This window comes from Rhinatrema bivittatum, chromosome 10 (assembly GCF_901001135.1).
Source record: "Rhinatrema bivittatum chromosome 10, aRhiBiv1.1, whole genome shotgun sequence".
NCBI classification, from domain to species: domain Eukaryota; kingdom Metazoa; phylum Chordata; class Amphibia; order Gymnophiona; family Rhinatrematidae; genus Rhinatrema; species Rhinatrema bivittatum.
This window is the reverse complement of record NC_042624.1, coordinates 123192770-123207041: the sequence shown is the minus strand read 5'-3', so window position 1 is coordinate 123207041 and position 14272 is coordinate 123192770. Positions and strand designations below refer to the sequence as shown.

At 45.1% G+C, this 14272-nt stretch overlaps 1 protein-coding gene across 1 annotated transcript in view; it reads left to right on the top strand.

Annotated features, from left to right (window-relative positions):
* Positions 1-14272, top strand: part of ZSWIM5 (zinc finger SWIM-type containing 5) — a 200297-nt gene that overhangs the window by 77009 nt on the left and 109016 nt on the right. Inside the window, exons 8-9 of the mRNA XM_029618845.1 lie at positions 7069-7206; positions 12248-12508. Of these exons, the coding sequence (XP_029474705.1) occupies positions 7069-7206; positions 12248-12508 (399 nt within the window). The remainder of the gene's footprint in view (positions 1-7068; positions 7207-12247; positions 12509-14272) is intronic.

Sequence of the window (14272 nt, the reverse complement as noted above, 5' to 3'; positions counted from 1 at the left end):
TAAGGAAGAAAGGGACCGATTCCAGCCCCACTGCTGCACAGTGAGGATGTGGGGAGGAAGATGGGGGCTGATTGCAGCTGTCAGAACAGTGCGGAAAGTAGAAGAGAGCAAGGTGAGAAGCATTTCCCTCTGGTGTCCTGTGCTCTGCCACGGGCCTGGAGGAGAGGATAGCTGCACCTATACAGTAAGTAGAATGGCTCATGGAAAGAAAGGCAGAGCTAGGACTGGGGAGAAGGAATGAGGCAGGAGTGCAGGAAGAAAAGAATAAAGAGGGAGCCAGGATCCCATGCTTGACTTGGAGAGTAAAAGTAGAAGGCAGTCTATCGGGATAAGACCACCAGAGACTGGAGAAGAGGAGGATAAGATCCTCAGGAATCGGAGATCAAGAGGAGGGATAAAGGATCACCATGGTCCAGGAGGGCAGAAAGGAGAGATGACCACCAGAGATAAAGGAGGAGGGAGGAAGAGACAACAGCCAGTGTGGCTATAACATTAAATAGAAAAGTTATTTAGGAGGAGAACAGAAAGACATGGAGATCTCATAAGCCTTCTTTGAAAAGCAGGCTATTGTTTTGCTTTTTCTAAAGTTTAAATTATTTTGTGATTATTTTCTGTATGTTGTAAGAATCATAAAAGAAAATATAAAAGAAAAACAGGCTAAAAGGGGTCAGTTTTTAGGAAGGGTGATTTTCAAAACTTTTTTATGTTGGTAAACACCTATTTACCTACATAAAAAGGCCATTTGAAAATTCTTACTTGCTGCCACTGGTAAGATCCCAAACAGTAAATTGATCCCAAGCTGCTATTCCATAATTTTTATACCCAGCCTCGCTAACTGCCCTTAACCACATCCACCGGCAATGAATTCCAGAGCTTAATTGTGTATTGAATGAAAAATAATTTTCTCTAACTTGTTTTGAATGTGCTGCTTACTAACTTTGTGGATTGTCCTCTAGACTTTGCATTTTTTTGAAAGCGTAACTGATTTAAGTTTACCCATTCTGTTCCACTCATGATTTTATAGACTTCTATCATATCCAGGGCTGCTTTTACCTAGGGGTAATAGGGGCAGTTGCCCCAGGCTCAGCATTTCAAGGGGCCAGTAGGCTGAAGGCAGGAATACCCATGATGCTGTGGGATAAGGTGCTGGTGGGGTTCCCACTCCCCGAGCCCTGCCAGGCCATTGGCATTCCATGTGCACCCAGCAGCCAAAGAAGAGGCCCTGCTGTGTCGCCAGCATTTCCCCTGCAGCCAGGGGCTGAAGAAGAGGGGAGAGGTCAAGAGTGTATGTGTGTGCATGAGAGAGAATGCCTGTGTGTGTGTGTGTGTGTGAAAGATAGGTTTCCTGTACATACCCGGATCAGTCCAGACCATGGGTTGAGCCTCCTGTCCAGCAGATGGAGACAGACCAAAACTGTAAGGGTATCCCATATCAGGACAGAGCCTACCCTGCATCCCTCCAGTATGCATCTGTCTCCAGCAGATGCAGGCAGCTGAACCTACGGTTCCCCTTCTTACCTTAGTTTTCCCTGCGGGGATCTTCTCTTTTTCTGGACTGGATCAAGCAAGTATTTAATTCTTGGTTATATTTAAAAAAAAAAAAAAAAAAGAATTTTGAAAGATTTCTCCTTTTTTTTCAGAGAGACAGTTCTGTCTCTCTGCTCTGCTGGGAGCCTAGGGGGGGCTTGCCCTCTACTTTTTAAGCCTAGGCTCCTCGTTCCCGGTGACCATTAGGGGTGATACTGGTGTTCCAGTCACTCCCCCTTGGCTAGCTGTCCACTGTTGGGAAAGTGCCTTTTGGCCTGTGAGGGAGAGATTTTCCCCTGAACTTGCTGAGCTGAAAAAAAAAAAAGTAGAGGCATAGTCAGTTTTTCTCTGCACTCCCGTATAATTTAGTAAGCCTCTTAAGTACTGTGGACAGCTCCGGCAGAGTTCAGTCGCTGCCTCCGCTGACCGGCTTCAGCCCTGCACAGCTCAGCTGTTTTTTGTTTTGCAGCGATTTTTTTCTCTCGTGTTGATGCCGCATCCCAGCGCCTGTAAGGCCTGCGGAGAGCCTGCCACGCGGCTCTCCCGTGGTGGCCTCTGTTCCGGGTGCCTACTGGGTGGGGAGGGTCCCTCCTTGGTACCTTTGACTACGGCGACCCGGTGGCCATTTTGGAAGCAGGCTCTAATGCAGAATTGGAGCTGCAAGAGGAAGGTGAGCCCGATTCCTTAGTTTCCCCACCGGTTCTTCAGCCACAGACGGGAACATTGCGCGGAAGGAGTGGATGTGCTGGTCCTTCCCTGGCCTCACGACATTCTTCTGTACGTGTTTCCTCCTTGGCCGTTAGTGGGCAAAGTGCTCAGAAGAATCTAGCTCTATCGGTGCCCCGTCATTCTAGTGGCTCTGGAATGGCCCTGCAGATCTTAGTTTGCGGATCTCGTGAATCTCACCACGGACGGCCCTCTCCGCCTTGGGCATCTTCCCCACCTTCTTTGGCAGAGTCCCGTATTTTTCGATCAGGCGGATTGCTTCTGTCTAGCGGCCTGGCTTTTGAAAGGCAGAGATTGAGAAAGAAGGGATATAAGGAAGAAGTTATATCCACTCTGTTACAGGCCAGGAAGTCAGCTACCTCTCTTGCTTATGTCCAGGTATGGAAGGATTTCGAAAATGCGTGTGTCACTTCGGGCTCTGGTTTTCCAGGTATTCCTTTCTCCAGATCGGCCTCTCCAAGGGTTTGTCTTTCAGTTCCTTGCAAGTGCAAGTCTCCACGCTCGGTCCCTCTTAGGTAACATTGACAGTTACTCAGTGGCGGCTCATCCGGATGTCTTCCGTTTCCTCAATGGGGCCAAGCACTTGAATCCGCCGGTATGAGTTACTTGTCCCTCGTGAAGTCTTAACTTGGTTCTCCGGGTTCTCTGCGAAGCTCCATTTGAACCCCTACGGAGTGCTACTCTTAAAGATTTGATTCTCAAAACTGTCGTCTTGATGTCCATATTGTTCCGCCAGAAGGTCTCAGAGCTCCAAGCTTTGTCGTGCAGGGAACCTTTTCTCCATTTTTCTGATTCAGGAGTATCCCTCAAGACGGTACCCTCTTTCTTGCCAAGGTCGTGTCTTCTTTTCACGTCAATCAGTCAGTAGAACTTCCGGCCTTTTCTTCTACAGACATAGCAAACAAGTCTGGGGGTGATCTGCGGCGCCTGGATGTGAAACTGGTTTTGCTGCGTTACCTTCAGGTTACAAATGAGTTCCGGATCTCGGATCACTGTTTGTCTTGTGGAGTGGCCCAAATAAAGGTAATAAGGCTTCAAAGGCCACTATTGCACGTTGGCTAAAGGAAGCTATTGCGTCGGCTTGCATCTGTAAGGGTTGGTCCGTGCCGGAAGGCTTAAAGGCCCATTCCTTACGTTCTCAAGCCACTTCTTGGACGGAGAGTCAATCGGTCTCTCTGCAGGAAATATGTAGGGCAGCTACTTGGAAGTCCCTGCATACTTTTGCTGGGCATTACCGCCTTGATGTGCAGGCTCCAGTTTTTGGTTATTTCGGGCAGCAGGTTCTTTGAGCAGGACTGTCTCGGTCCCACCCTGTTTAGGGAAGCTTTGGTAAATCCCACGGTCTAGACTGATCCGGGTACGTAAAGGGAAAGGAAAATTTGGTTCTTACCTGCTAATTTTCGTTCCTGTAGTACCACGGATCAGTCCAGACACCCTCCCGTGCTAGGTCTATTATGTCTGCTGGAAGGTGATTTTCTTTACAGGTTTACGATTACCTGAGTTTTCTATTATTTAAGGCACCGAAAGCATCTTTCAATTGGTCACTTGTTCAGTTTATCAGTTTTTTCTTGTTACTTGCTTGATCCTTGGGAAGTTATATCTGCTTTGAAAGTGTTTTATACTGAAGGGATGTAGGGTAGGCTCTGTCCTGATATAGGATACCCTTACAGTTTGGTCTGTCTCCATCTGCTGGACAGGAGGCTCAACCCAAGGTCTGGACTGATCTGTGGTACTATAGGAACGGAAATTAGCAGGTAAGAACCAATTTTCCTTGAGAGTTTGTGCGCCCTCCTTTAATCTATGGCATTCTCAGGGTGAGTGGAATCTAAAATTCTTATCCTTATTTTAATTATTGAATGTGATGCATCCGCTGTTTTGAAATTTATAAGTGGCTGGTAATTTTTTAAGCATTTTTGTTTGTTTGGATGATGATCTATTCATCAGCTGATTTGATGCATTCTTTTTATTGATATGGTTTTATATTTCTTGATTATATTTGATCTTTGCACTGCATACAGAGTCTGACTTCTTGTGATTTCCAGTTCAGTTTTTGTCTGCATGTTTCTATTTATATTTTATGGTCTCTTTATTCAGTATTTGAGAGTCTGTCTGTGTTCTACGTGTGTAACTGAGGTCAGGTTTTTAGTAATTGGCATATGTCAGCTTTGGGAATGTGCATGTCATATTTTTGTATTTTGATCACTACAGGAGGACATGGATTTCTGTTGTTGTTTCTCTAGTATTGTACTGCATGAGTCTGGTTTCTCAAGGTCTGCATGTTCATGCTTCTAGTTTGTGGTTCCTTATTCTATATTAGGTAAGGGTTTTCTGTGTCTGACAAAGGCAAGGGATTCTGCTGCATGTAGTTTCTGTATAGGGATCTATAGTAGACTGACTTGGTCTCCTTTTCCAATTAGAGTGTTAGAACCAAGTGTAATATTTGCAGTGCTCTCTTTTCATAGGTAGGGTTGCTGCTTGGGTTCTGGGACAAGGTACTATTATGTTATGATGGGATTTCTTTATGGCTTCTCAGAGTCTCTCTTTCATGGTTTTGTTAACTTTTCAAAGTGTCTGGCAGTGGAGGGATGGTGTATTGCTGTTACTGAGGTGACAGCATAATTTGAATTTATATTTTGTACAGTGAGTTTGTAATAGGAAATATCCTAGTTCTGCTTTGCACCCATTGTTTGGAGGGGGTAGTGGGAAATATAACTGAAGGGAGAGTGGGACCATAAGGACTGAGGGAATTAGTCCACCTTGCACAGACTGGAAGTGCTCAGTTTTGACAGCAGAAATTATCACAAAATGCAGCTATTTATGTATCAATCTTTTGTAAGTAATCATTCATACATATAAAGCGTTGCTTTAAAATAAATTATGTAACAGTGTAATGTTTCCCTGTTCCTTAAATGGGGGTGGGATCAAGCTGGGAAAAGCACAAGGGGGCCCATGCCACAAAAATTTGCCCAGGGTCCCATAAGTGGTTTAAGGCAGCCCTGATCATATCCCCTTTCAGCTGTTTCATCTCCAAGCTGAACAGCCCTAATCTTGTTAATCTTTCCTCACAGGGGAGCCATTCCATCTCCTTTATCATTTTGGTTACCCTTCTCTATAGTGCAACTATATCTTTTTTTGAGATGTGGTGACCAGAACTGCAAACAATACTCCTCACCATGGAGTGATACAGAGGCATTATGACCTTCTCCACTCCTTTTCTAATAATTCTTAAGATTGTTTGCTTTGTAGACTGCCACCAGCACACTGAGCCAAGGATTTCAAAGTGTATTGTCCACTATAACACCCAGATCATTTTTGTTGGTGGTAACTCCTAATGTAGAACCTAACCGTTTGCCTACAGTGTGGGCTATTTTCTCCCATGTGCATCACTTTGCATTTGACCACAATAAATTTCATCTGCCATTTGAATGCCCAGTTTTGCAAGGTCCTCCTGCAATATTTAACAACTCTAAATAATTGTGTCTTCTGCAGATTTGATTACCTCACTCATTGTTCCCTTTTCCAGATGATTTATAAATATATTTATAACTTTATATAAGCACTGGTCCAAGTACAGATTCCTAAGGCACTCCACTGTTTACCCTTCTCTAGAGAAAACGGACCATTTAGTCCTACTGTCTTTTAACCAGTTGCAGTCCACAATAGGACATTGCCTCCTATCCCTGTGACTTTTAATTTTCTCAGGAGTTTCTCGTGTGACATTTGTCAAACGCCTTTTGAAAATCCAAATACACTAAATCTACTGCTCACCTTTATCCACAGATAAATATTAACCCCTTCAAAAACATATAGCAGCTTAGTGAGGTCAGATTTCCCTTGTGTAAATCCATGGCTGGCTGTGTCCCATTAAACCATGCCTTTCTATATGTTCTGCAATTTTATTATTTAGAATAGTTTCCACAATTTTTCACCGGTCTCTAGTTTCCTGGATCACCTCTGGAGCCCTTTTTAAAGATCGGGACCACCCTCTGATCTTCAGGTAAAATGGGTGGTTTTAATGATAAGTACCAAATTACTGCAGTTTCATGTTTGAGTTTAGAAGTTAGGAGTGTATGCCATCTGATCTGGGCAATTTGCTACTCTTTTTAGTTTGTCAATCTGCCTTATTACATCTTCCACCTTCATTGTGATTTGTTTCAGTTTTTCTGAATCATCACCACTGAATACAGTTTCTGGCACGGGTATCTCCCTAAACACCTTTCAGTAAACACTGAAGCAAATAATTTATTTAGTCTTTCCATGATGGCCTTATTTTCCCTAAGTATCCCTCGATCAACTAATAGTCCATCTGTTGTGTAGATTAGTGAATCCTGCTTTAATGCATTTGATTTGTATTTTTAGCTGGCCAAATGTGAACAAGTACTGGGATATGAAGACTTTTACAAAGCATTGAAATTAACAAACAAACCCCCAATTGATGCATTACATAATACAAAAAAACATATTAAAATTAAATCCTAAACATTCCCCATACTAATCCCAACCAGCTTTCCCTGTTCTAGCCAGTTGTTTATAGCTAACAAATCAAATGGAGAAGGCCAACCATGCCAAAGCCCACCCCAGTAAACACATAGACCAAACCCAGTCTCTTCCAATTTGCTCCCTAAGGAGCCCCAGAGTTCCTGCCATCCTTTGGTTTATATTACAGGAAGGGATTGTGTGATAACTTGTGAATAGAGTGTTCTGAATCTCATGATCTTTTCCTGTAATAAATATCCAGTCTTTGGTTCTTATAAATATCCATTTGCATTTAGTATTTAAAGTCCCATATAATTATTTTCTTTCTATGCCTTTTAGAGCTCCTGCAGCGAAGTGTGACAAGTGTGATGAATTTGGAAGGCTGGGTGGGTCACCCTCTGGATCCCATTGGATGCTTGTTTCTCACCCTGACCGAAGCATGTCACTTAGAAGAGGAGAGCTCCCTGGAGGGTGCAGGTGCGAGTGGGTCCCTATGGTTTGAGCCTGCTGATTTTTTTCCTCATTTTGCCTGTCTTGGAGCAGAGCAACAGTTATTACATCTTCAATCTTAGGTTCTTTCTTATTGGTCTCCTCATACTCAAGATTATGTGTCATCTTTCTTTCTTATCCTGCTGCACCAGGTTATGTTGGGTTATGTTTCCCTTCCAGCAGATGGAGGCAGATTACATGACTTTTCTGTGACATCACTATTTATGTTTTGCAGGACAGTTAAAGCCAATATTCCCTGCTTCCAGCAGATGGATCATATAGTATGTGTTTTACAACAGAGTACAGCAACGACATTAATATCAGCAACACTTAGAAACATTGCCATGTTCTAGCTCTTCATGAAGTCTTTAAAGATCCCCCATTAATAGCGACATCCTAGAATCCTAATATACAAGATCATATTGTTCCCTCCTGTTTTACCAACACATCCATAACAGTACAAGAAATTCATCAGAAAAGCAATAGATGAGGTTTATGTAATCTATTAGATAAAATGAGGCTTGACCGTGCCGCAAATGCGCAGTAGAGAGCAGCTCTACTGCGCATGTGCGGGCGAACACGTCGGTCAGAGCAGAGCGCCAGCTCTTTGAAAACATGGCGGCGGCGGCGGCACGCACGCGCGAGGGAGGGAGGGACCTCCCCCGGAGATCTTCCGTTTGTGCCATCCGAAGGGGGAGTGACTGAGGGGCGGAGTGACTGAGGGGGGGAGAGGGGAGGGAGTGACTGAGGGGAGGAGGGGTGACTGAGGGGGGGAGAGGGGAGGGAGTGACTGAGGGGAGGAGGGGTGACTGAGGGGGGGAGAGGGGAGGGAGTGACTGAGGGAGGGGGGAGGAGAGAGGAAGGGAGACTAGAGGGGGGAGGTGGGGGGGGAGAATGAGGGGGAGGGGGAAGGAAATGGACCGAAAAACTTTTTTTTAATGTAGCCCGTTGTTGCGTTATACTATAAAGGGAGACACCTGGGAAGACCATGTTACAGATTATAAGAGTAAAGAGAAAATCTATTACCAATTGTGAATCAGCTGTTCCCTGTACGTACCCGGACCAGTCCAGAACATGGGTTGAGCCTCCTGTCCAGCAGGTGGAGACAGACCAAAACTGTAAGGGTATCCTATAACAGGACAGAGCCTGCCCTGCAGCCCTTCAGTACTCGTCTGTCTCCAGCAGGTGCAGACAGCTGAACCTACGGTTCCCCTTCTCCTTCCTAAGTTTCCCTGAGGGGATTTTCTTTACTTTTTGGTCTGGATCAAGCAAGTATTTAATTCTTGTTTAAAAAAAAAAAAAAAGAGGATTTTGAAAGTTTTCTCCCTTTTTTTCCTCAGACAGTTCGGTCGCTCTGCTCTGCTGGGAGCTGGGTGGGGGCTTGCCCATTCTAGGCCCCTTTTTTCCCCGGTGACATCTGGGGTGATACTGGTAGTCCAGTCCCTCCCCCATTATCTAGCTGTCCACTGTACAACAGGACCCTCTCAGGGAGTGTTTTTCCCCTGGGCTTAGCTGAGCAGTTTAAAAAAAAAAGGGTACAAGCAGGGCTTGTACCCATAGCCCAAGACAGCCCCCACGTGGTCCAACTTTGAACTCACCGCCTCTACAGAAGTAAAAAACATCATACAAAAAATTAACCCTGCCACTCACCCCCTCGACCCCATACCACCAACCGACCACCACCTGACCCTCGCACCGTCTATTTTCTCTCCCCTACCCCATCTGACCCTCGCCTATTCCTTACCCCCCACCCACTCTAGGTTTCCTCCCCTTCCTCCCCCTCCATCTATTACTTAACCCTGCTAATCATCCTTATTGCTTTATTTAACCTAATTGTTAAAATCAACTTGTACATTTGTATATATTTCTCGTATTATCATCTCCTGCCCTTGTTAACCCCTACCTGTTAATGTTATTATTGTAAAGCCTGTTGCTAAGTTATGTTACAATGTGAACCGAGGTGATGTTTTGCAAACGTGCCTCGGTATATAAGAAACCCCTAAATAAATAAATAAATACCCGTTAAAACCCTGAAACTTATTCCAGAAATCATTGCCAAACCTATAGCAGATATAATCAACACATCCTTCGAACAAGGTGACTACCCTGAAGCCCTGAAATGCACTATCATCAAACCCATATTCAAGAAACCGCAGACCCCACCAACTTTATTTTTTTTTAAATTTTTTATTTATGAATTTTTCAAAATATATACAAGGAACATACCTTGACAGAAATTACAGAAAAGAAAATTGACAGGAAATTAGGTACAATCCCAAAATATATATGTATATAGTGGCAAGCAATCACATAATCAGCTGTTTTTTCATTGAAAATTAGAGGGGAGGAGAACAAAGAAAAACAGAGAAGTACTCAATAAAGGTATTTTTTGCAGAAAAAAGACTTGAAACTCTCTTTCATTCATTATTGCCCTCAATTAAATCAACTTATGTCCTCCCATCCAGAAACTGTCTCAGCTGATCTGGCATAAAGAAAACATATACATTATCAGCTGATTTCACGATACATCTACAAGGAAATCGGAGGAGAAAGCTAGCACCCTTAGCCAAGACCTCAGAGCGACTCCACCAACTTTAGACCCATATCTAACCTCCCCTTCATTTCGAAAATTCTAGAAAAAATTGTAAACCTTCAACTCTACGAACACCTGGAAACCCAGAAAATACTATACCCATTGCAACACGGATTTAGAAAAACTCTCAGCACAGAGACACTCCTCCTAACCCTTGCAGACATAGCACTTTGAGGTCTAGATGCCGGCCAATCCTACCTACTGATGTTACTGGACATATCTGCCTCTTTAGACACCATCAACCACAACATCTTTCTAACCAGACTAAAGGAAATTGGCCTAGGCGGCACCACCATACAATGGTTCGGCTCTTTCCTAACTAACGGATCCTACAAAGTAACACTCAACAACCACGAATCGAAGCAATTCTCTCTCTCACACGGCATCCCACAAGGATCATCACTCTCCTCCACCCTCTTCAACATATATCTACTCCCACTTTGCAAACTCCTCACCAACTTGGGCCTCCATTTCTACATCTACGCTGATGACATCCAGATCCTCCTTCCCACGAAAGAAAACATACAGAATACCCTACTACAATGGAATACCATCTCATCTCAAATGCAAAAACTCCTAACTCAGAAATCGCTCACCTTCAACCACATGAAAACAGAAATATTAAACGTATCCAACAAACCACCATCAAAGAACATCCAAGACCTCCCACTCTCACAACCTAAGATCAACTCGTCACAACTGTAAAAGAACTAGGAGTCACGTTAGACTCTGAGCTCAACCTAAAACCACACATCAACGCAATAATAAATGAAGGTTTCTTCAAACTACAAGTTCTCAAAAAAATCAAACTGCTTCTACTCAGTCAAGACTTCCGATCAGTTGTCCAGGCCCTCCTATTCTCCAAACTAGATGATTGTAATTCCCTTCTCCTTGGCCTCCCCACCTCCACCCTCAAGCCCCTCCTACTACTGCAAAATGCGGCAGCAAGATCCCTCACAAACAGCAAACACTCCACCCACATCACTCCCATACTGAAAGACCTCCACTGGCTCCCCATAACCCACAGAATTCAATACAAAACCCTTACCCTCCTACACAAATTCATCTACAATGAAAAGAGTCTGGCTAAAGGACACCCTCCACCCACACAACTCACAAAGAAACCTTGAATCCAAAAACACTGGACTATTAACTATTCCCTCCACCAAACTAGCTCACCTCACCTCACCTCAACAAGAAAACACGCAATCTCAATAGCAGGCCCCACAGTGGAATAAACTGCCCACAAAACTCAGAACAGAACCCTCAATTCAGACCTTCAAAAAAACCAATAAAATCCTGGCTATGCCAGAAAGTCTTCCAACCGACAAATTAACCCACGTCCCTGCAAAGCAACCCTGCCCATAGCATACCATGAGTCCATCCTACCATGTCCCCGCCCCCGCACATCCCCTACCCAGCCTCTAAAATGAACAAATCAATCCGCCCTACCCATCAGACTAACTGCATACCTCAAGTTCAGAAACTCCATACTCCCCATCGACAGATCATTGTCATGCCTCCCCATAAAATATCAGGCGAGCTTCCACCCTGTTAAATACGTCTGTTTTACTGTTATGATAATAAGACCTTGTTATTCTAGTAATGTAAAGACATTATCTATTTTTATACTCTTAAATTAAGACCTTGTTACCGTTGTAATGTAAAGATAATTGGACCTTGTTGTTACTGTTGTCAAATTATCCCTCAACTTACTATGTAAACTGATGTGATATTTTTTTATCGAATGTCGGTATAGAAAAAAAAGATAAATATTTTACTGTTACCCTTTATTTCAAGTCTTTCTACTTCTACATTGTAAATATTTTATTTATTTATTTAGCATTTTTATATACCGAAATTCATGTAACGAGGTTATAAATCAATTCGGTTTACATTAAACATTAACAGGCATGTAAGAATGCTATTACATAGAACAGGGAAAATAACTTGGAACAACTAAAAGTGGGAGAAAGGTATCACCATAAACTATGAACAATAAATAGTGTGATATTTTGTGTGACAGGCTAAACAATAGCTAGAAATGTAAAAAGCTAAACAAAATCTAAAAAAATAAAAATAAAATATGTTAAAGCATAAGTCTAAGTATGTTAAGTATAAGCTAAGTTTAAGTATAACTTACTAACCTATTCTCCTTAATACTCTGCTGTTACACTGTTAATTTAAGCATACGATTGTCATGTTTCACGATTATTAATTGCTACGAGTTTCCATGCTGTTGAATGTAACATAAGACTCCTCGTCCTATTATACTCCTTTGTTTACATGTAAACCAATGTGATATACCCCAATGAATGTTGGTCTATAAAAGCAAATAAATAAATGCCTGCCTGCCTGCGAGAGATGAGAGGTGGGAGTGTACCAGAACATGTTACTAATCATGGACTGTCTTCTGGTTCTTGCGCTTCCCTGCAGATACCTGTGACTGGAAGCCTCCAGTTTATCAGCACGTGCCTGTGAGGACTGGTTGTCAGGACAGTGGAGAGTCCTACCTTTCTCTGGCATTGGAAGTTGCACTGATGGGCATGGGTCAGCAGAGGGTGATGCCTGAGGGACTTTATGCCCAAGATAAAATATGCCGCAATGAAGAGCAGATAATTGTCCGACTACAGGAACTGGACCTTGATGCAGTGCTGGTTCAGACCCTGCGCAAGCAGTGCATCCTGCTCCTGGAAGGTGAGCAGATCCCCCCCCTCCATGCATATCTGCAGGAGGGAAGGCAGGCAGTACCTTCTTATGTATGCATGGGGGAGAGGAGAGTTTGTAGTGCATCCTGCTCCTGGAAGGGGAGCAGACCCCCCCCCATGCATGTCTGCAGGAGGGAAGGCAGGCAGTACCTTCTTATGTATGCATGGGGGAGAGGAGAGTTTGTAGTGCATCCTGCTCCTGGAAGGGGAGCAGATCCCCCCCATGCATGTCTGCAGGAGGGAAGGCAGGCAGTACCTTCTTATGTATGCATGGGGGAGAGGAGAGTTTGTAGTGCATCCTGCTCCTGGAAGGTGAGCAGACCCCCCCCTCCATGCATGTCTGCAGGAGGGAAGGCAGGCAGTACCTTCTTATGTATGCATGGGGGAGAGGAGAGTTTGTAGTGCATCCTGCTCCTGGAAGGGGAGCAGACCCCCCCCCCCATGCATGTCTGCAGGAGGGAAGGCAGGCAGTACCTTCTTATGTATGCATGGGGGAGAGGAGAGTTTGTAGTGCATCCTGCTCCTGGAAGGGGAGCAGACCCCCCCCTCCATGCATGTCTGCAGGAGGGAAGGCAGGCAGTACCTTCTTATGTATGCATGGGGGAGAGGAGAGTTTGTAGTGCATCCTGCTCCTGGAAGGGGAGCAGACCCCCCCCCCATGCATGTCTGCAGGAGGGAAGGCAGGCAGTACCTTCTTATGTATGCATGGGGGAGAGGAGAGTTTGTAGTGCATCCTGCTCCTGGAAGGTGAGCAGACCCCCCCCCATGCATGTCTGCAGGAGGGAAGGCAGGCAGTACCTTCTTATGTATGCATGGGGGAGAGGAGAGTTTGTAGTGCATCCTGCTCCTGGAAGGGGAGCAGATCCCCCCCCATGCATGTCTGCAGGAGGGAAGGCAGGCAGTACCTTCTTATGTATGCATGGGGGAGAGGAGAGTTTGTAGTGCATCCTGCTCCTGGAAGGGGAGCAGACCCCCCCCCATGCATGTCTGCAGGAGGGAAGGCAGGCAGTACCTTCTTATGTATGCATGGGGGAGAGGAGAGTTTGTAGTGCATCCTGCTCCTGGAAGGTGAGCAGACCCCCCCCATGCATGTCTGCAGGAGGGAAGGCAGGCAGTACCTTCTTATGTATGCATGGGGGAGAGGAGAGTTTGTAGTGCATCCTGCTCCTGGAAGGTGAGCAGACCCCCCCCCATGCATATCTGCAGGAGGGAAGGCAGGCAGTACCTTCTTATGTATGCATGGGGGAGAGGAGAGTTTGTAGTGCATCCTGCTCCTGGAAGGTGAGCAGATCCCCCCCTCCATGCATGTCTGCAGGAGGGAAGGCAGGCAGTACCTTCTTATGTATACATGGGGGAGAGGAGAGTTTGTAGTGCATCCTGCTCCTGGAAGGGGAGCAGACCCCCCATGCATGTCTGCAGGAGGGAAGGCAGGCAGTACCTTCTTATGTATGCATGGGGGAGAGGAGAGTTTGTAGTGCATCCTGCTCCTGGAAGGGGAGCAGACCCCCCCCCCATGCATGTCTGCAGGAGGGAAGGCAGGCAGTACCTTCTTATGTATGCATGGGGGAGAGGAGAGTTTGTAGTGCATCCTGCTCCTGGAAGGTGAGCAGACCCCCCCCTCCATGCATGTCTGCAGGAGGGAAGGCAGGCAGTACCTTCTTATGTATGCATGGGGGAGAGGAGAGTTTGTAGTGCATCCTGCTCCTGGAAGGGGAGCAGACCCCCCCCCCATGCATGTCTGCAGGAGGGAAGG